We start from the raw sequence: 22681 nt of genomic DNA on the forward strand, positions 1-22681 counted from the left end.
TGCCCAGCCACCGCATGCCGAAACAGCTTTTGTTTGGCCGGATTGAGGGGGCTAAGCGGGCGCGGCACGGGCTAGAGAAGAGATGGAGTGATGTGGTACAGGAGGACGTGGAGCTGAGTGGACTTGCCGATGACTGGTACCAGCGGTGTCAAGATCGGCCTCTGTGGAGGAGGCTCGTGAAGGATGCTACTGGGCAGTTGGAGGCAGTCGCCCTCCAACAACAACGGAGGGCGGAGGAGCGACGCTCACATCAGCGAGCGGAGCGCCGGGTGGCTAAAGCACAGCAGGTTGGCACAGTAGGGGGCACAGGTGGTGCATCAGCCAGTCATCTCAGTCAGTCGACCCGTGGCACCTGGGTCTGCCCCGTGACCTCCTGCCAGCGGGCGTTCGACACTTCACGTGGCCTCAGGGTGCACATAGCCTGGCACAAGCGTCGTGGTGACGTCACCGCCACTTAGTGGCGAATGGCGGTTGTTGTTGTTGTTGATGTATGTGTATGTGTGAGATGTGTGTGTGTGAAATGTGTGTGTGTGTGTGAAATGTGTGTGTGTGAAATGTGTGTGTGTGTGAAATGTGTGTGTGAGATGTATGTGTGTATGTGTGAGATGTATGTGTGAGACGTATGTGTGTATGTGTGAGATGTATGTGTGTATGTGTGAGATGTATGTGTGTGTGTGAAATGTGTGTGTGTGTGTGTGAAATGTGTGTGTGAGATGTATGTGTGTATGTGTGAGATATATGTGTGTGTGTATGTGTGAGATGTATGTGTGAGATGTATGTGTGAGATGTATGTGTGTGTGTGTGAGATGTATGTGTGAGATGTATGTGTGTGTGTGAGATGTGTGTATGTGTGTGTGTGTGAGATGTATGTGTGTGTGTGTGTGTGAGATGTATGTGTGTGTGTGTGAGATGTATGTGTGTGTGTGTGAGATGTATGTGTGTGTGTGTGTGAGATGTATGTGTGTGAGATGTATGTGTGTGTTAATGTGTGTGTGTGTGAGATGTATGTGTGTGTGTGAGATGTATGTGTGTGTGTGTGAGATGTATGTGTGTGTGTGTGAGATGTATGTGTGAGATGTGTGTGTGTGTGTGTGAGATGTATGTGTGTGTGTGTGAAATGTGTGTGTGTGTGTGTGAAATGTGTGTGTGAGATGTATGTGTGTATGTGTGAGATATATGTGTGTGTGTGTATGTGTGAGATGTATGTGTGAGATGTATGTGTGAGATGTATGTGTGTGTGTGAGATGCATGTGTGAGATGTATGTGTGAGATGTATGTGTGTGTGTGTGAGATGTGTGTATGTGTGTATGTGTGTGTGTATGTGTGTGTGTGTGTGAGATGTATGTGTGTGTGTGTATGTGTGTGTGTGAGATGTATGTGTGTGTGTGTATGTGTGTGTGTGTATGTGTGTGTATGTGTGTGTGTATGTGTGTGTGTATGTGTGTATGTGTGTGTGAGATGTATGTGTGTGTGTGTGTGTGATGTGTGTGAGATGTGTGTGTATGTGTGTGTGTGTGTGAGATGTATGTGTGTGTGTGTGTGAGATGTGTGTGTATGTGTGTGTGTGTGAGAGATGTATGTGTGTGTGTGTGTATGTGTGTATGTGCGTTAATGTGTGGGGAGCGGTCGTGTGTCGGTTATCGCGCTGCGATACGATCCGGGCGACCCAAGTTCACTTCAGGGCCAACATCAGTGACAATTATCTGAACTGGTCCTGGGCCTCCCCTAAGTCGACTCAGCCTCAAATGAGTACCTGGTGCGGTGTCTAAACATCGTCACTGGGGAGACAAATGCGGCTGGGCGTGGTGCTGGCCATCTACCCCCTCGCTTGCCGTTCCGGTCTTCATAGATGCTCGCTAACAGCACTTGCCCTAACGGTCTGTTAAGGCTATATGGGGGATTTGTCTTTGTTAATGTGTGGTTCCCCACCAAAGGCGTTTGACAGTCCTGTTCGGCCCTCGGTGAGGAAGAGGTAACCCCCCCCCCCACCTTCTACAGAGTGACGATGCTGTGTCTGTTCAATGAAGTGGAGTTTGCCGACAGGCGCGTTGACGAACAGCGATCGTTCTACACAGCACACAGCCTCGGGTAGTCAAGTGGCCTCTGTCTGTGATCCATCTGGAAGTTGCCATGCATCCCAGCTGCCCACTGCCAGTGGCGGAAGTGGCCGAGGTGTGCGCGGCGTGTCCGTGTGTGGCCCACCGCCAGGAGGTGTTCGGCGCTCGGCAAGGGAAAGGTTCGTGAGCCACGCCCCAAGGGGACGCCTGTCGATGCCGCCACGGTCGCTCACCCTGGCTGGCCGCGTCGCTTGCGACCGCCTTGCGCCCGTCAACGTCTTTCTGCGCGTCCACCGGCGGCTGCTCCTTGTCCGCCGGCGCCGGCGCCCCCCCCTCCGACAGGTTCTCGTTGAGCGTCGTCATCACCAGCATCAGGTCGTCCTGGCTCAGCACCACCTGCGGGTGACATTTTAACCGTTCGCCTCTTGCTACGCTATAACGACGTATTCAGAACCCTTTGTCAATCCACTGCTGGATGAAGGCCTCCCAGCACCGTGTCGGTCATGGAGGTTGATTGATTATACCTCAGTGTGGGTTGGTGAAAAAGGAGGCCCAGGACCGGTTCAGATATCACTCTCCACTGATGCTAGCCACGAACAGGAATCAAACTTGGGTGTCCAGGGGTGCAACGGTAGAATCCGGCAACCTGGGATCGATTCCCAACCACGGCTAAGATCAGTGGCGACTGATAGCCGAGCCATTCCAGCGCCACCCCCTTCACCAACCTGCACTGAACGACGTGAAGTACGGTCACACCCCCCCGACCGACACGACGCACGGAGTCTCTCCATCCAGCAGTGGCTTCACGTAAACGTAACGGCACCAGCCGTCATCCAAAATGCAGCGCTATGGGCGTTAATCCTGACCGCATGGCTTCCGGACGCGAGAGCGTCACACACATTGGCATGCGTGCAAAGAGAGACAGGGAGACGTCTGTGGTGGTGGTGGTGGTGGCGATGGGGCGTTACGAACCCGGCGACACGAGTTCGATTAGCGCCCGTCAACAACAGTCACGATTATCTGAACCGGTCCTGGGCCTCGCCTAGATCGGCTCGGCATCAAATGAGTACTCGGTGCGTTGAGTACACATCGTCACTGGGGAGACAAAGGTGGCATGGTGCTGGCCACCCACCCCCTAGAATGCCGTGCCGGCCTTCATAGGTGCTCGCTAACAGCACTTGCCCCAACAGTCTGTTCAAGCTATACGGGGAATCTTCGTATGGGGCGCACCATCATGGGCCGTATTTTTGCCGAGATGTCCACGTCGGGGATCTCCGTGTACCACATCGCCGCCAGGTTCCTCCGCAGCTCCAGGTCCATGTTCACCGGCTCCAGCATCATCACCTCTCCGTCCACGCGAGAGTCCGTCACCACGGCGCTGCATACGCCAACGAGGCAACAGGCGAAATGCCGTTTGTGACAATCGTGGTGGACGGGTGGTGCGGAGGTGCGGATGCTGTGTTCGCGGGGCGAAATGGGTAAGGTGATACACGGAGAGTGATGACAAGGGTGCCGCAGGCAGTGATGAAGAGGGCGGCGCAGACAAGGAGGGCATCAGAGAAAGCGACGAGGAGGAGAGAACAGGAAGTGACATGAAGCATGGCACAAGAATGTGCGGAGGAGGGTGGCAGCGGATTTGTAACAAAGACACTACAGTAAATGATGCGAGCGATACAGATGACGTCACACGGGACCTGACGAGGTAGGCAGGGACAAGGGGGGTGGCACAAGAATTAATTAAAGCAGCACCAGACCGCGACCGTGGATGACGGCGCAGGATATGCCAACGAGGCAACACAGGAATGACAGACGGGCAGCAGGGGAGCGAGGGGCAGATGAGGCCATCACCGGCTGAGCTTGATCTGGCTGAGGCGGACGGTCATGGTGTCCACGATGGGCGGCAGCGGCAGCGGCCGCCCCACGGGCGCCAGCGAGAAGGCGTTGGACACCGCCACGTGGCCCAGGTCGGCCACAATGGCGTCGCGTGACTTCGAGTTCTGAGGCACGACCACGAGCGGCGCCTTGACGGTGACGGAGAGCGCCAGCCGGTAGCTGCGCTGCGCCAGGTCCTTCAGGTTGGAGGCCGCCTTCTCGGCCGCCTGCACCGTCGCCTCCGTCACCGCCTCCTTCGCTTGCTGGAAGTTGTTCACAAAGTCCTGCGTGCGAGCACGTGCGGGAGAAACGTAACGGGGGAACGGCGCTTGCGATCCGGCACTTGCACGGCAAGGGGGTTTGGCAGATCGCCACAGATTCGTGAAACGCCCAAACCCGCTGGGGATGCGACTTTACCGGCACTGAAAAAGGATTCTTGAATCTATCTGTGCGGAGTTTTGCGTTTTACCTCTTGCAATGCAACCATTTGCGTGGACCATTGAGTGTTATCCAATATCGTACTCGGGTTAGAGGTAAGGTTTTGCAGGGTCTTTCAGAAACTTGAAAATTGGTGAGGATTTTCTGAACAAAAAAATTCGGAACAATAGAAATAACTTTAGCACCCTTGGTGACACCTTCTGAAATTGCGCTCTGCCCACAGATAAATGTGGATAACCAAACGAATGCAGCACAAAATTATTTTTCGAAAAAAATGTGGAAATTGTACAAAGATTCCTGGATTGATTAGGAATTCCACGTAGCCGGGAATACAATACGATCGCAGATGAAGACGAGTTTCACCGTGTATATATACTTTATTTTGCAGCGATTGTATTAGATTGGGACTTGCGCCCCACTGCTGTACGCAACGCCGATAATGTTTAACTCTTTCACAGCCACGTGTTATTCAACTGTACGTCACCCAGCAGCTCTGTAAACTCAATGTCATTCAGATTTTTTGGTCAAACGATAAAAATTAAATGAATGGGGCATAACCGCGGAAACAGATGCACAATATTTTTCTTTTTCCAGATGTTTGCCATTGGAGGGGCAGCAGTAGCAGACACATTACACGTGTGGCCTACAAACAAAATCCCACATTCACCCACGTGAAATAATAATAATGATGATGATGCAGTGCTCCGCGGTGATAATGCGGGATGCGGTGGAGGTGCAGTGGCACGTGTTACAAGACCTCCCGCGGTATAACCGATGACACGGTCGTGTTACACAACGCATTGCTGGCATACAGGGCCAGTCTACATCTTGAAGCCTTGCACAGTTAGCTATGTGCGGTGCGCAAAAAGTTCAACGTACATACATACAGTAAGAAGATAACTGCAACACTAAGATGTGGCCACGAACGACTGAAGTAGAATTAATAAAGACACAGAGCGGAACGCAATGAGAGGGGAGGCTAAGAGGCAAAAGTTACCTGCTGGGCAAGTCCAATGTAGTGTACAGGGGAACGAAAACTCGCGGTATATACACGGTACACACAAACCCGCGGTACACACAAACCCGCGGTACACACAAACCCGCGGTACACACAAACCCATTGTATACACAAACCCACGGTATACACAAACCCGTGGTACACACAAACCCATTGTATACACTAACCCACAGTACATACAAACCCGCAGTACACACAAACCCATTGTATACACTAACCCATTGTACACACAAACCCGCGGTACACACAAACCCACGGTACACACAAACCCACAGTATACATTAACCCGCGGTACACACAAACTCGTGGTAAACACAAACCCGCGGTACACACAAACCTGTGGTACACACTAACCCATTGTACACACAAACCCATTGTACACACAAACCTGTGGTACACACTAACCCATTGTATACACTAACCACAGTACACACAAACCCATTGTACACACAAACCCGTGGTACACACAAACCCATTGTATACACTAACCCATGATGCACACAAACCCATTGTACGCACAAACCCATTGTATACACAAACCCATTTTATACACTAACCCACTGTATACACAAACCCACTGTATACACAAACCCATTGTATACACAAACCCACTGTATACACTAACCCACAGCATACACAAACCCACTGTATACACTAACCCACTGTACACACAAACCCACAGTATACACTAACCCACTGTATACACTAACCCACTGTATACACAAACCCGTGGTGCACACTAACCCACAGTATACACAAACCCACAGTATACACAAACCCGTGGTACACACCAACCCACTGTATACACTAACCCATGGTACACACTAACCCACAGTATACACAAACCCGTGGTACACACTAACCCACAGTACACACAAACCCACAGTATACACAAACCCGTGGTACACACTAACCCACTGTACACACAAACCCGTGGTACACACTAACCCACGGTACACACAAACCCGCAGTACACACAAACCCGCGGTACACACAAACCCACAGTATACACTAACCCATTGTACAACCAAACCCGCGGTACACACAAACCCGCGGTACACACAAACCCACAGTATACACTAACCCACTGTATACACTAACCCGTGGTGCACACTAACCCAATGTACACACTAACCCATGGTACACACTAACCCACAGTATACACAAACCCGTGGTACACACTAACCCACAGTACACACAAACCCACAGTATACACTAACCCATGGTACACACTAACCCACTGTATACACAAACCCACAGTATACACTAACCCACTGTATACACTAACCCGTGGTGCACACTAACCCAATGTACACACTAACCCGCGGTATACACAAACCCACAGTATACACTAACCCACTGTATACACTAACCCGTGGTGCACACTAACCCAATGTACACACTAACCCGCGGTATACACAAACCCGTGGTACACACTAACCCACTGTACACACAAACCCACAGTACACACAAACCCACAGTATACACTAACCCACGGTATACACTAACCCAATGTACACACAAACCCACAGTATTCACTAACCCACGGTATACACTAACCCAATGTACACACTAACCCGTGGTACACACTAACCCAATGTACACACAAACCCACAGTATACACTAACCCACTGTATACACTAACCCGTGGTACACACTAACCCAATGTACACACAAACCCACAGTACACACAAACCCACAGTATACACTAACCCACTGTATACACTAACCCGTGGTACAAACGAACCCACAGTATACACTAACCCGTGGTGCACACTAACCCGTGGTACACACTAACCCAATGTACACACAAACCCACAGTACACACAAACCCACAGTATACACTAACCCACTGTATACACTAACCCGTGGTACAAACGAACCCAATGTACACACCAACCCGCGGTATAAGCGGCGGCAATCTAACCGGGGAGCACTGGGACTGGCCGTGGGGTGAGGTTGCCGGGCCCGCCCGCCCGACACGGTAGGTACCAGCAGTGCGGAGATGAACTTGTTGAGGTAGACGATCTGGATGCAGCCGACGACGAGCAGGATCCGCGCGTCCACCGCCGCCATGTCCGTGTAGGCGCCCCCCTTGGTCGCGTCCACGTATGACGTCATGCCGAAACGGAACACCTCCTTACCGATGATGGACACCACCTGCACAGCAAACGGGCAGAATGGAACACCCACGGGTGGTTAAAAAATAAAAAATAAACCTTTTCAAAAGCATTGGTACATTTCCCAACAATAAACACACTGCCCTGCGTTGCTGGCTGCGCGCTTCTTTAATTACAGAGCCTACGGCTAGATATATCTTATTTTATATTCATAAGAAGTTTAAGTTAGTAAAAAAAAGACAGTATCCACAAAGGATGAGCAATGGGTAGCCATGACAGTTGGGTACTTAGGGGTTACGCTAGGGTATGGGAGGGGAGGTGGCCACTGTCGAGGGGTGTGTAGAGGGGTTCGGGCAGGGTGGGGGAGGGTGGGAGAGGGTGGGGGAGGGTAGGGAAAAAGGGGAGGGGTGGGGGGAAGGAAGAGGAAGGGAATGGGCAGTGGAGATGAGATGAGGCTTGAAGAGAAGAACCGAAGGAGGTTCAGGAGAGGGACTGCTTCATGTCACAGGGTTGGCCATTACGAAACACAAGGGGGTGGGGGGAGGGAGGGCAAGTGGCTGAGGTGCGGGAGAGTGAGGAGCTGCAATAACCCATTCTGAGTCTCTGTGCGAGTCTGGGCCGCCGACGGATCGCTCGCCTTTTTGTGGATGGTGTCCGGGTCGGCGTCGAGCACGGTGATGTTCTTAAGGCCCACGGACACGTCCGTCTGCGTCTTCTTCTGCGACAGGTTCACGTCCAGGCCTGGAATGCCGGCACGCACGCACCACGCGGCTCGTCACATCGTAATCGGCTCTTGTTCCCTCCAACCCGTCACCATCCCTCAAGGTGCTGCCATGCAACGGTCCGTGTGACGCCCACACACGAGCGCTCTGTTTGGGCGCTGCATCTTCAATAACAGCTTTATATAAAGAGGACTGCAGAGCCTGAGCAATTGTTGGCGCCCACTCAGCACGTGGCTGCTGCCTTCCCCGCTTGTGCTTGGTTCCTCGTGCATCCGAGTCGTGCTCTCTCTTCCAGAGTGAATATTGAGTGCGTTACAAATTCAAATTGTTACTGTTACGATCATCTCCCACCTCTTCTTGGGCACGTTCCCTCCTTTGACTGCCACTCCGTCGTTAGTCTTGACCGCCGGCCCACTCACGGTTCTCAACCAGCCAATGATGACGTCTCTAACCCCCATGCGTACATTCCCCAAACCGTGGACGTTGCACGTCTACCGTTCAGCAGCTGCGAGACCTGCCAGGGGGCATGAGAGCATTGCCGAGGTGGTGTGGTGGCATCAACGGCCCTGACCATGATGGCATCTTGATCATGCGTTCAGCTACATGTCAGTGTAAGGGGTGCCACGGTGGCGAGATGTTAACTAACTCTCCTGATATACAGCAGGTCGCGGGTTCGATCCCAACCCCGACACCTGTATAATTGGAATTTTCATGTTCTCCCCGTGGTCACGTGGATTGTTCTTCAGTTTTCCCTCCACATTTAGAAACATGCGGTTTAAGAGTATTTGGCTGCTATCAATTTCTTCGTGATAAGCCGCTCCGTTGAGATATCATATGTAGCCAGGTCGCGTCTGAGCTATATACGCTCAATGGGCCTTACCTAGTCAAATAAAACAATAGCTTAACAGTAATACAAAGAAGTCCACTGACAATCAAAAATCCAAGTGGACATCACTCTCACCACTACGCCCCGAAAACATTAGCGCAAAACACCAGAGGTGGGTACGCGGTTAGGGGGGTGGGTGATGGGTGTGATAACGGGGCGGTTGGCCGGGGTGCCCACACCTTCGATGATGACGTCGGTGATCCTATGCTGCTGGCTGCGCATGCACACATTGAACGCGTCCAGCTTGGCCTCCAGGTGGAAGTAGATGAGCTCATCATCCTTGACCTTCCTCGCGGCTGCGCGGCGCCAACAGGGAGGTCGGCGGCGGAGACAAACAACAACAACAACAAAAGCGTCACAACAACGACGACAAACACCAGGGGTCTCTTAGCCCAGGGGAGACAGCACACACGGAAGACAAACAGACGGCGCCTGCAGATCACTCACAACACGAGCCGCGTGCCCCTGCGTGTGGATCTGCGCTGCTCAAGCACAATCGGTCTGGGGCCGTGCAATTATTTGCCAGTTTATATTCAAGTGCTGTTAGCGAGCACCTATGAAGGCCAGGAGCCGGGAATCGAGCTCGTGTTGATGGGTTCGTAGCGCAGCGCGCTAACCGCTGTGCCCTCACTCTCCATTTACATTCGCACAAAGACAAAGGTTCCCCATATGGCCTTCAGCAGACTGTTGGGGCAAGTGCAGTTAGCACGGCACACGCTTCGCTTGAAACTCACATCAAGCATCCTCCGGTCATGAAACCCATCAAGTCAGAACCTCTTCCAACCCAAATACCTGTTACGAATCGGAATATTTACTGCCGAAAACGCACGCGTTAAGCCTACGATGTAACGCCGACTTGTTATGCCGCTATCTGCTCACGTTTCTGTCCGGACAGGGCGAGTTCGTGGGACGAGTCCGAGTCGGCCGTCATCGTGGGCACGACGGCCCCCGGCTCCTCGTCCCCCTCCACGTCCTCCGGCGGCGGCACCCCAGCGGCCGCCGCCCCGCCGTCGGACTCCTTGGCCGGAGGAGCGAGGCCCATGAGGAAGTTCATGCAGAAGAGCAGCGCCTCCGTGTGCAGCAGGACGTCCAGCGAGGAGAAGGACACCTTCATAAAGACAAAGATGCCCCCGCCGTATAGCTTCAACAGACGTTTGGGGCAAGTGCCATTCGCGAGCACCTATGCAGGCTGGCACGTCGGCCGTCAGCACCCAACCCTGGCTAGCTGCACGCCCACCCAACAAACCCAGCCGCCCATCATACCCACGCTCCCACCGTACACACGCTCCCACCGTACACACGCTCCCACCGTACCCACGCTCCCACCGTACCCACGCTCCCATCGTACCCACGCTACCACCGTACCCACGCTCCCACCGTACCCACGCTCCCACCGTACCCACGCTCCCATCGTACCCACGCTCCCATCGTACCCACGCTCCCATCATACCCACGCTCCCACCGTACCCACGCTCCCACCGTACACACGCTCCCACCGTACCCACGCTCCCACCGTACCCACGCTCCCATCGTACCCACGCTCCCACCGTACCCACGCTACCACCGTACCCACGCTCCCACCGTACCCACGCTCCCATCGTACCCACGCTCCCATCGTACCCACGCTCCCATCGTACCCACGCTCCCATCGTACCCACGCTCCCATCGTACCCACGCTCCCAACATACCCACGCTCCCATCATACCCACGCTCCCATCATACCCACGCTCCCAACATACCCACGCTCCCATCATACCCACGCTCCCATCATACCCACGCTCCCATCATACCCACGCTCCCATCAAACCGACCCACCCATCAAACCGACCCACCCATCAAACCGACCCACCCAACCCACCAAACCCACTCAACCCACTCAACCCACTCAACCCACCCAACCCACTCAACCCACTCAACCCACCCATCAAACCGACCCACCCAACCCACCAAACCCACTCAACCCACTCAACCCACCCAACCCACCAAACCTACTCAACCCACTCAACCCACCAAACCCACTCAACCCACTCAACCCACCCAACCCACCCAACCCACTCAACCCACTCAACCCACTCAACCCACCCGGGACCAACAGTGATGTAGCGGTTCAGTGTAGGCCGCTCAAAAGTGGACCGACAAAGGTTGAGAGGCACTGCAAGAGACGATGGCTCCGCGACGCGTTTTGGGGTTGCAATACAATGCCACCTCACTCACCTGCACTTTCTGAATGGTGCGCTTGAAAGTGGTGTCGAACTCGGGGCCTTTCTTGTACGCCTGGTGCAAACGCACAACACGGCGAGGCAAACACACGCGCGGCCGCAATTAACGTGATTAAAAGCAAATTTGGAAGTAAAAATCACACATGCGCGTGGATCATGCAGCGCTTTCTGCCACACGCCGGTCCTTGGCAAGTAGTCGATTAGCCGTACGGGAGGCCAGCAACGGGTAGCCGTCTGGGCAAAATGCGTCGGCATATTTGCAAATTTTCATTTGTTCTCTCGTTTGCGTCTCCCGTGTTTTGGGCGACTCTCTTGGATCAACGCGGCTGGTATCTGCGTGGGTAAGTCCCGAACAGCAGCACGCGTTTAAACAAAAGTTTTTTTTTTATTATTTTATTGTTTCCCTTCTACGTGACTTTACCAAAAGAACCAAGAATATGAATCCCTGCAGTCACGAAAGCTTTATATTAAAAGTTTTGTTCACACTCGATGTTGGTTACAAGAATTATCAAAGCTGACGCGCCGATGCTTTCAAATCTGAGTTGTACAGCGTAAAAAGAAAACACTTGTTAAGATTTACGACAGTTAGGGCATGATATGGGTGCCACAGCGGTGAGATATTAAGCACCTCGCCTGGTATACTGGAGGTCGTGGGTTTGCTCTCGACCATGACTCCTGAATATTTGGAGTATGCATTTTCTCCCCGTGGCCACGTGAATTTTTCTCCGGGGTCCTCTAGGTTTTTCCTTTAGAATCAACATACATTTAGAGTATTTGGCTGCTATACATTTCCACGTGATAAGCCACTTGTGGCCAGATCCCTTCTGAAAAAGAGCTATATAGCTCAGTGGGCCTTATTTGGTAAAAAAAACATGTTTTGTTTAATCCTGGCTGGAAAGCGTCAAAACGAGCATGAGAGAGGGCCGATGTTAGAGAGTGAAAGGGCACGGGTCGTGGTGCCGGCCCACCTTGGTGTATTTCATGATCAGCAGGTCCTCTTGCTCGTTGTCGTACGTGCTTAAGATGTTGATGGGTTTACCGTCGGGCTCTGTAGGCAAGAAAGACAAAGCGGTAATCTACGGCATGACGTCACGGTCCATCGGTGTCCATGCTTGGTATCTTTACCCCCCACCCCCCCCCACCAAAGTTATATTTCAATTGCGCTGTCGGCCTCACATCAGAAGAGGAAAAATAAATGTCCATTGTAACTCTTGTAGCCGGCATGGGGGTATCGTGGTTGGCATGGGCCCTGATGCAAGAAATGGAACGGGGAAATAAACCGTCTGTCTGTCTTTGTAGCCTGGCACACTTAACACTAAACCCAACTTTTCATTTTACCAAGAGAGCCTCTTTTTCAGAAGTGACCTGGCCACAAATTATACCTCAACGAGGTGGCTTATCATTACGTGGACAATTAGCACAGCCAAATACTCTGAATGCAAGTTTATTCTAAATGTAATGGGAATAACCGGGAGGACCCGGACAAAAAGCTACGCGACCAGGGGGAAGAGAGACACCCAAACTCCAAATAAACGGGCGTCAGGTCCGGGATCGAACCCACGACCTCCCGTGTACCAGGCAAGGGAGTTACCGTCTCGCCACCGCGGCGACCTATGTCGTCCCTCTCGCCCCATGGACAACTGTGCAGCTGCACCGCCTGCAAGCTCGACGGCCATGCCGCACGTCCTCCTGCCCTGCCCGCCGCGCGCCTGCCCACTCGCTCAGCCGCTCGGTCGATGCTCACGCGTGAACTCGAGGCAGGACAGGCGTATCTCCTTGAGGTAGGAGGCGGCGTGGAGGTTGAAGCGTCGCATCGTCAGCTCGGTGCCCAGGTGCGCCGCCTCCAGCTGCATGATCGGGCGCTCCTCCACCGTCGTCCCCTCCTGCCCACCCGGCACCTGGCGGCACACCTCCAGGAAGATCTGGAACGGCGGACGGGACGGCGATGGCGGCGTCGTGTCAGGAGGCGAACGAGCCAATCGTATCTCTCGCACGGCAGCATGGCCCGTGGAAGTGGCTATCACAGAGCTGCCTCTGAGATCCATTCAAAGCGAACTCTGGTCCACACAAGAGAGGGCAGCGCTTTCCTATTCAGAGCGAGTAGCAAGTGAACGAATGGGTGGCCATGGGTGGGTGGGAGCAAGGGTATAGATGGCCGAGTAGTTGATAAGCAAATGAGTGCATGAGTTATTGAGCGATTGGAGAAATGGGTGGATGGCTCGGTGGGTTTGGGTGGGTGAGTGAGTGGGTAACTGGGAAGGTGGCAGGGTGGGTGGCTGGGGGCTGGTTGGTAAGTAGTGAATAATTGAATGAGCGAACAAGTACATGGATGGGTGGGTGAGTAATGTGATTGGGTGCATATGCGAGCGGGTGCGTGGACGAGCGAGTAACGGGTGAGTGAGCTAATCGCTTAAAATGGCCTCACGAGCCAACACACAATGTCCACCGCGACCCAACAAACGACACCGAGGGGACGAGCGGGCGGACGCGCGGCCGACCTGCTTGATCTCAAACTGCAGCTGCAGGTCGGTCATGTTCTGCGGGGGCTCCTTGAGCACGGGCTTGACGGCGGGCAAGGCCGCTGGGAAGGCACCGGACAAGGGTCGCGAGTAGTAGGGAGGCCCGCGGCCCAAGCCGGCGCCGGCGACGCCCGCGCGGATCGCCTCCACCGAGCTCTCCGCGTCGAAGAACTCCTCCTCCGCCGAGGCGTACTCCGAGTCCGAGTCTGCGGTGAGACGCCGGGGGGGGGGGCGAGCGCCGCCATCGGCGTCATCGGTGTGGGAGCAGCGCGGTGGGGGCCGGCGCTTCGCGTTCCATCGGGGGGGACGGAGCGATCGGGCGCTTTGGTCGATCTTTTGAGCGTCGAAACGTGACGTTCGACTTGCGTTCGACTTACGTTCGTTTGCGGTTAATTTCTCGGGCTCCTTTAAACACGGCGGCCATCTGACAGAACTCATCTCATAGAAATAGGTTTTATCCTTTTAACTGGCACAAAAACTGACACCTTTATTCAAGGCATCATGTTTGCAATAACCACAACACAAGCTGTCAAAATGCAAACAAAAGAGACAACTCTGATAATAATATGCACTGTCCTTGAATTTGATTGGTCCACACCCGAGACGGCTTTTCTTAGAGCCAGTTAAAAGGGTAAAACCTATTACTATATCTTGTTACTGGCAAAGGAGGTCTCATAATGTAAATGCTCACCCCGAGCCCTCAATACTCTGATAGTGCGCTGTTTTTGAGTTGTACGCCTTTTGGTGTCTTCTGGTCCAACACCAATGGAGACTAGGCTCTAAGAAAAGCTGTCTCGGGTGTGGACCAATCAAATTCAAGGACAGTGCATATTATTATCAGAGTTGTCTCTTTTGTTTGCATTTTGACTGCTTGTGTTGTGGTTATTGCAAACATGATGCCTTGAATAAAGGTGTCAGTTTTTGTGCCAGTTAAAAGGGTAAAACCTATTTCTATATCTTGTTACTGGCAAAGGAGGTCTCATAATGTAAGAGCTGATCTCTTCAACCCGACATGGAGCCAGCCGTTTCTGCTGTCAGAACTCGCCCTCGAGAGGACGGCCACGTGCCCGTGTGTCTGTCACCGGGGGGGGGGGGGGGGGGGGGGTGGCGGTGGTGTCGCGCTTTAACTCTCACCAAGACGACCCACGACGAACCAAACGCTAGCGTGGAGCTGCTGCGACATGGGATTCAGCCTGGAGAAAACCACGACATTGCCCGAAACCTTGGTGGCTCAAAGACATCACGATTTGCAAACAGGCAAAAAGCACTGTGTCCCGACGGCCACCGGTCATCGTCGTCCGCACCGCTAATGAAATACTTCCAGAGACAAACGCATGTTGGGAAGCGTTACGCAATCTGTGCGTTCGCACGATTAGTCCAAACTTCGTTTTTCATTCTTTCTGTTGTTGTTGTTGTTGTGATTGCTGTGATTGTGGTTGTGATTGTGGTTGTTGTGATTGTGGATTGTTGTCGTTACTGTCGTTGTGATTGTTGTTGTGATTGTTATTGTGGATGTGGTTGTTGTGGTTGTGATCGTGGTTGTGATTGCAGTTGTGATTGCGGTTGTGATTTCGATTGTGACTGTGGTGGAAAAGCACGGTGGGGAGGAGACACGCGTGTCGATAGGCCCACGAACCAGTGATGCGATCGCTGGAGGGGACGCGGCTGCTCATGCTGGTGGCAGGAAAGTTCAGCAGGTCCGGCTTGAACTGTGGACTCACAGCAGCCGGCAGCGCCTGCAGTGACGTCGTCATCATCATCATCGTTGTCAACGCCACCACCACCACGATTGTCAACAACACCGTTCCGATCACACTCAACATCAACAATATTGATATCATAAACATACAATCATGATAATCAACATTATCATCACAATTTTTACATCGATTATCAATCGCATAACCATCATGATCATTAAGAAAATTTACATCATCACTCTGATCAATATCATCATAATCGTCACCATCAAAGTTATCAACATAACTATCAACATCATTAACCGTCATCACCAGCAACATGACCTTAACTACACAGCTTGAGAAGAGCTGCATAGCTCATCGGATTCCTCCAGGATAAATAAAGATTCTGATTTTGATATGACCATCATCACCACCACCACCACCACCATCATGACTATCAGCATTATTATCACAATTAGCAACATATCCTCGCTGTGGCTGCCATTACCATAACCAGTCATAATTTTTAATCGCTATGCTTTTCCCACCCGTCCACAATCACATTGCACTAAATGCGACCTGCATATTTTTTTATCCAAGAGACAACATTTGTCCATTGGGAACTCACGCGACCCAGCGCCACGCCACGCGGCCGCCGCACCCCCGTGCCCCCCCGCGTAACCCCCCTCCCCGTACGCCGCATAAACAAAGAGACGGACGGAGGGACGCGCCTTCTTGCTGGCGATGCGGGCAGGCGTGGCGGTCTTGGGCTGCTGGGGGAACGGGATGCTGTCAATGAGCTCCACGACCCCACGCAGCTTGCGGTCCGAGATGCTCACGAGCAGCGACGGCAGCTCGCCGGACACCTTGAACCTTCGCTCGTGCAAACGCACGCACGCACAGACGCACGCACAGACGCACACGCACGCACAGGCGCAAGCACAGGCGCACACGCAGGCATGCGCAGTGAGCACACGCTTACTCGAGCGTCGCTCCTCCACCCCGTGAACCGCCCTGGCTGCCGTCAGTCACAAGATGTTGAAATGTAACATCTTGTTGATAAACGTTTTAACCCATACACAATTCAGCACCACTATAATGATCAGTGTCATTGCAAAGTTATCCTCCCAGCTGTAGGTTACGCTCCAGTTTGGATTTAATACAAGGACGGCGGACAAAATGAAGAGTTGTTGAAGGGACACCCGCGCATTTTGGTACCAAAGTTGTTCAACAGCATATGCCGTAAATATTATTATTAATGCCCCCACAATGATTCAATGTAAGTTAAAGACATGATTGGCAGGTGGCAAACGTACAACGCAAACCAGGTGGCCAAAAAATGAGAGTCGTGCCAAGTGCATTTGAGCTTTAAAATGTAGCTTATTCTCGTTTCTGGTGTCTAGTTGTCCATTTAGACCAGAGGTTCCGAGGACAACCCGTACATTACGTTGCTCCATAATGCCCTGGTAAGCGACCCGCGAAACTGTTGCAGACGCATCTTTTTCCCACGAAACACCACCTCCTGTAACTGAGCGGCAGTCGGCAAAACGTTTGGAGGGTTTGACTGTGGCCCGGCGGGGGTCCAGGCACGTTGGGAACCACCGGTCGCGACTGCATCGCTTTCGTGAATGTTGCATTTCTTCATCTTCAACCACTTCCTTACTGAGCGGCAAGTCATTTAAAATTGTAACGACCACAGAATTCGCCTGCTCCCGAACAGAGAGAGAGAACGACTCAGATGGTGCGAGGAGGAACCACGGATGAGTGCAGCCACGCAATGAGCCGGCACCAAAAAAAAATCCCCAAGCTCTGCAGTCCTCAACACATGAAGGTGTATCAACCACCGAATGCCATGTGTGCGAAGGCGACAAGGCTAGAACACGCGGAGTCCACATCTTTGCTGGCGTGGCAGGGTATGGCACCTCCACGGGAAGGGAGTTTCGCAACATTCGTGCGATCCAGAAACCCCTCGCTGCTGCCTCTCCAGCGCCGGGTTACAGGCAGCCACGTGCAGCGTAGCCACCACCACCACCACCACCGCTGCCACCGCCGCTGCCGACCCTTTATTCCGGCATCTCGAGATGTGCTGCATGGTAGGCGTAACAATCGAAGACGATGGTGGCGATGACTACGGTGACTATGGGTGGCGGTGGCGACGATGGACGTTCACGTTTTGCGAGCAGTGCGATTTAGCTTGGACGATCGATGGCGCTTGAGCCGCGACGAAGCGGAGGTGGGGGGGGGGGGGACCTACTTGGGCATGCGGGCGTCCGTCGTGACGAGGGCGCTCGCCAGCTGCAGCATGAGCGACATGGGCTGCAGGATGTGCATGGCCGTGTGCTTCTGAGCACGGGCGGACTTCCAGTCGTCATCTGCACGCAGACACACGCACGCAGACACACGCACGGACGGGGGCGGGCGGGCGGGCAGACGGGCACGCAAACGAGCCATCAGCTTCCATACCCCCGAGCTTGTGGCCAGCAGTGATGAGGCATGTAATGTGCTTGCTACGTGCAGGTCAATTGACACCTTGGCCAACCCGGCTTTGATGAATTCGCATGAACCACAGTGGTGATCCGATACAAGAATCGCACGCATTTTTTTTTTGCGATACTCCGCTGGCAGTAGTGCGTTCGCACGAATACCAAAGAATTACCAACACACCATTCGTCCAAAACACTGCTCTTAGAAAAAAATTATATAACGGGCGACATTTCGGGCAATGGCCCTTCTTCACAGCAGAGAGACCACGATTTAAGAATCGATCACGTTGCGGCCCGTTCACTGACGCACACGTACGCACGCAAAGCGTCCTCCACCTCGCGCCTGTGCTCTCTGGCTGACATTCTCTACCCTCACCCTGTCCCCGCGACTCCCACGACCTTGCCACCCACTTACCGGCCCGGGCGTATAGGATCTGCACGTCGGTGAGGTCCACGTTGAAGTTCTCGTAGGCGCGCTCCATGATCTCCTTGATGCTCGTTTTGCCCACGGTGATGGGCTTGCTGTGCTCCGTGTGGACGCTGCACACCTGCACGCATGGCCAGTCACCCCTGCGTGTCATATTCGTCGTCAACGTCATAATCATACTACACGCATATTGAGAGACCTTTTGTCAATTGACTGGCGGATGAGGGTCGCACACACGGAGACCCATAGCTTCCAACAAAGACCCGCAGACTTACATAGAGACCTGTAAACTCACACAGGGACCCATAGACTCACACAGGGATCCATAGACTTAAAGAGAGACCCATAGACTCATACAGAGACCCACAGACTCGCACAGAGATCCATGGCCCAACTGGCATCCCGGTGGTGAGCATGGGTTTCTGAACCTGGAGAGCATTTTAAAGAGATCACAGATGTGGATTTTTTTCTGCAATGCCATCTGTTGCCCAGCACATAGCTCTGCAGCAACCTCTAACAACCTGCCGTGCGTGGTGGCCGCCCGTCTAACAAAAAAACTATCCAGGTTCAACTCTGCTTAGCTTCCGAGATCCGACGAGATCAGCCGCACTCCAGGTGATGTGATCACAGGACACCGTCAACGTACGATTTGCCGAACGAACCTCCGCCCCGACACGGCCAATTAATAAAGGTGTCCCGTGATGAACAAAAGGGCCAAGTGATAACCGCTTCAGCGCCACCGGTGGTGTGTGCGGTGATCCATCAACCCTCGCTGCTGCCTCCACATCGCTGGAGGATTACAGGCCACGTGCGCTTCCGCCACCGCCACCACCGCCACCACCCCCACACAAATCAGAATGAAATAGCCAGGATGGTCGGAGTGGAGCGGGCGGCGAGCGGCAGCGGGGGGCAGTTGGCAGGGCACCTTGAAGTGGCCGAGGTCGAGGATGAGGAGGCTGCCGGCGTTGGCGAGCGAGCCGGTGTAGGGCACCACCACGTACGACGCCTGCAGGTCCACGCTCAGCTCCAGCACCTTGCGCGTCTCGATGATGTACGCCAGCCCTGGCCGCCCGAGGAGACAGTCGAGAGTGAGACGAGGACATTGAGTGTGACCGGGCGGCTCAGGAGGTCGGAGCGCCGCGAGCGAGCCACCTCTGAGATCCTGAGTTCCATACCTGGGGTTCAGCCGCCTGTGATTAAATTGTGTTCTCAAATGCGGTGGGTTGATGGTGGCAGCCCGGTCACCAATGGTTGCACGTAAAAAAGTGTTTTGCTTTTCACTTAATTTCATTACATTGCTGTGCTCCAAATATTATCCCGTAGCAGGATGGATAACGGAAGAAACCAAAATAATTTAAGAGGTAGTTCTGTGAACAACGCCAACACTCCAAAACGACCACACGTGCCCCTTTCGCCTCCGCACCCCCGAGGTTCACCTGGGGTCATGTAACCCGGGGGAAGCACGGTCGCCGCTTGCTGCAGAGGTTTAACGGTTAGAATGCAGTGGCCGCCCCGGTTATTACTGCGGTGTGTACTAACCATAAAATGCTACGCGCCATACGCTTCACAGAGGACGTTAAAGGTCGCGTTACGTCGTTAGCAACAGTAGGTCACCGCGTTCGGAATTTTCCAATTTTCACAAAATGACACCCCGAATTACTCAATTGGAATCCACGCAGCAATAGTCGGCCCCCTGACTGTGAAATACTTGGCAGGAGCCTCCTGAAGAAGAATCGTGAAATTCTGCGACGCTTCCATCAGCAAGCACGTGAAATAACAACAAGTGATTTAAACCTGTGGACGTCTTCTCCTTGAACTCCTCCAACTTGTTCATGGTGGCGGACGCCAGCTGTTCCAGGTGGACGTCACGCGGAGGCCTGAAGAAGTCGGCCAGGCTGTTGATGGTGGCCTGCAGGCACACGGGGAGGCAGAGTACATATGGGGGGAGAGGGTGGGTGAGACACGCAAGAGGCTGGATGCGCGCGCACCTGTAAACCCAGGGACAGTTCCACGTTATCGGACGTAAGCTCGTTGACACTTTAAAGACGTGGGTGATCGTTCGTAGGGTCAGCCCACATATCACCAGAGACACGCTGCATCCCAAACGTCCGCTCAAGGCCTCTAACATCTGGGGATGCAGATCTTTTCTGCGATCTAGGCGAAGGCTATGGTCTATGTGTGAGTGAGCAGCCGCCAAACTGGAACTTTCTCTCTTTCTCTCCTACAAGATATTGGGGGGACCTCTGAGTCTGTAGACATTTTTAAAGCTCATCATAACACGTATTTCTACACTTCTGTTTATTAAACTGTTAGTTAATCAGCAAATAGCTTTTAATAATAATTTTATTACATTTCCATTTCTTAGTTTGCAGTTTAATGAGCTATCCTCACGCTGAGTGGCTGCTGCCGTGTCTTGTACAGTGTTTTGAGATTCTAGATGAAAGGCGCTTTACAAATAAAATTATTATTATTAACCCCTTCCCGTTCTGATGACGTGCGTACACGTATGTCCGAAGCCGGATGTACGTGTATGTCAAAAACTTATGACGTACGTGTACATCATGGAACTCGCGCCTATAATGACGTAATGTCAGAGAGCCGTCCGCGTCAGCGGAACGGAACATGCTTCCTCTCCGGCAAGCCAACTCACGGCGTCGTAGACGATTTCCAGCGGCTGCGACTCCACGCGCAGCCTCTGGTCGCACTTCTTGTCGGCCGGGTTCGTTTCGAACATCAGCTCCAGCAGCGAGCCACGGCCGCCGGCGCCGCTGGTGGCGGTGACGGCGGTTGCAGCCGTGGCGGTGAAGCCGGACGGCCGTGGTACGAGCGCCACCCCCTGGGAGGTGAGCAGCCGCGGAGGCCTGCCGGCCTGCGCCAGGCCCGTCACCCAGCACTGCTCCAGGCGAGCGTCAAGGCTGGCTCAGGGGCAGAGGTGGAGCAAGGACAGACACCAGGATGACGAAGATGATACGCGAACTCGTGATTTTTGGTGTCACGTTCCTTGAGTTAGGATCGAGGGTTCAAGATTGAGGGGTAAGTATTGAGGGTTCAAAATTCAGAGGTCAGGATGCAGGGTTCGAGGGACACATTTCAGGATCAACATTCAAGTTCAACATTCAGGGATCAATGATTAAGGGGTAATGACAAGAAAATTCGTGGTCGATTATTCAGGCGAAAGATTCGGAGTCATCAACCATTGACGTGACTTGGGGGGCCCCAGGCCTCGGGCTACGAAGAGGAAGGAGGAAGGACAAGGGGCCCCCCGAACATTTCATTTCTTGCATCAGAGCCTATGCCAGTGATCCTTCCCCCCCCCCACCAACCCCTTGACCCCGCACAACCTCCTCACAAACGTCCTGCCGTGCGCGGCCTCACCGGAAGGCCTGCGCCGAGGGCCGCTGGGATATGGCGGCATACACGTCCGTGACCTTGACCTTGAGGAGGTCGGCGTCGCGCTCGCGTACCGTGCAGGAGAGGCTCGTCAGCTTGAAGAAGAGCTTCTGCGACACGTACTGCGGAAGGCGCAGGCACGGCACGGCCCCCACGTTACGGTGCGCCGCGCAGGGGAACGCAACGCAGTTGTCTCTCTCCACTGCCACTGGGGCGGAACCACCGCGCTTGCCAGGTGTCGCTATCGCACAGAGAACGGGATTCTCTGTGCGATAGCGCACTGTTCAGTGACACTCAAGGCTTTGTGTAGCACTGCTATGTAAGCCTTTCGACGCATGGCAGTGCAATATTAGGTACCGTGATGCAAGGCAGTGCGATGTCGGGCAATGCGACGCATGGCAGTGTGAGGAATTGCAACGTGATGTCAGGCAGTGGAATGCACGGCAGTGCGACGTCAGGCAGTGCGTCGTCACGTAGTGCGATGTTAGGCGAGCCCTCACGTCCTCGGGGATGTTGCGATCAGCTGTCGTCTCGCTGTAGTCGATGGCAGAGAAGAGCTTGGCTTTCTCCTCCGGGGTCATCAGCTGGCTCAGGCCTGCAGCAGGCAGACACAAAGTCAAAGATATATCCTTAACAGACTGGTGGGGCAGGCGCTGTTAGCGAGCACCTTCGAAGGCCGGCAAGGCACACGAGGGGGTGAGTCTTCAGCACCACAACCGCCCCAGTGGCGATGAGTACACATCAGATCAGGTATTCATTTGAGGCTGAGTCAACCTAGGGGAGGTCCCGGACTGGTTCAGATAATCATCACCGGTGTTGACCGTGAGCAGGAATCGAATTCGGGTAGG

General features: G+C 53.5%; 1 protein-coding gene across 3 annotated transcripts in view; it reads right to left on the reverse strand.

The window, feature by feature from the left end:
- The window catches only part of LOC116950717 (intermembrane lipid transfer protein VPS13A-like), a 120392-nt gene that overhangs the window by 58066 nt on the left and 39645 nt on the right, over window positions 1-22681 (reverse strand). For all 3 annotated transcript variants that reach the window (XM_032968713.2, XM_032968712.2, XM_032968715.2), the window contains exons 16-35: window positions 22334-22428; window positions 21819-21955; window positions 21094-21358; window positions 20238-20352; window positions 19369-19505; window positions 18432-18564; window positions 17788-17905; window positions 16265-16406; window positions 15488-15587; window positions 13831-14057; window positions 13077-13254; window positions 12301-12380; window positions 11328-11387; window positions 9993-10221; window positions 9293-9409; window positions 8143-8246; window positions 7378-7545; window positions 3906-4213; window positions 3288-3435; window positions 2291-2453 (exon numbers count right to left, since the gene is read on the reverse strand). In XM_032968713.2, the coding sequence (XP_032824604.2) occupies window positions 2291-2453; window positions 3288-3435; window positions 3906-4213; window positions 7378-7545; window positions 8143-8246; window positions 9293-9409; window positions 9993-10221; window positions 11328-11387; window positions 12301-12380; window positions 13077-13254; window positions 13831-14057; window positions 15488-15587; window positions 16265-16406; window positions 17788-17905; window positions 18432-18564; window positions 19369-19505; window positions 20238-20352; window positions 21094-21358; window positions 21819-21955; window positions 22334-22428 (3024 nt within the window). The remainder of the gene's footprint in view (window positions 1-2290; window positions 2454-3287; window positions 3436-3905; window positions 4214-7377; window positions 7546-8142; window positions 8247-9292; window positions 9410-9992; window positions 10222-11327; window positions 11388-12300; window positions 12381-13076; window positions 13255-13830; window positions 14058-15487; window positions 15588-16264; window positions 16407-17787; window positions 17906-18431; window positions 18565-19368; window positions 19506-20237; window positions 20353-21093; window positions 21359-21818; window positions 21956-22333; window positions 22429-22681) is intronic.

The sequence above is a fragment of the Petromyzon marinus genome, chromosome 40 (assembly GCF_048934315.1).
Source record: "Petromyzon marinus isolate PM22_M1 ecotype Great Lakes invasive population chromosome 40, UKy_Petmar_22M1.pri1.0, whole genome shotgun sequence".
Lineage (NCBI taxonomy): Eukaryota > Metazoa > Chordata > Hyperoartia > Petromyzontiformes > Petromyzontidae > Petromyzon > Petromyzon marinus.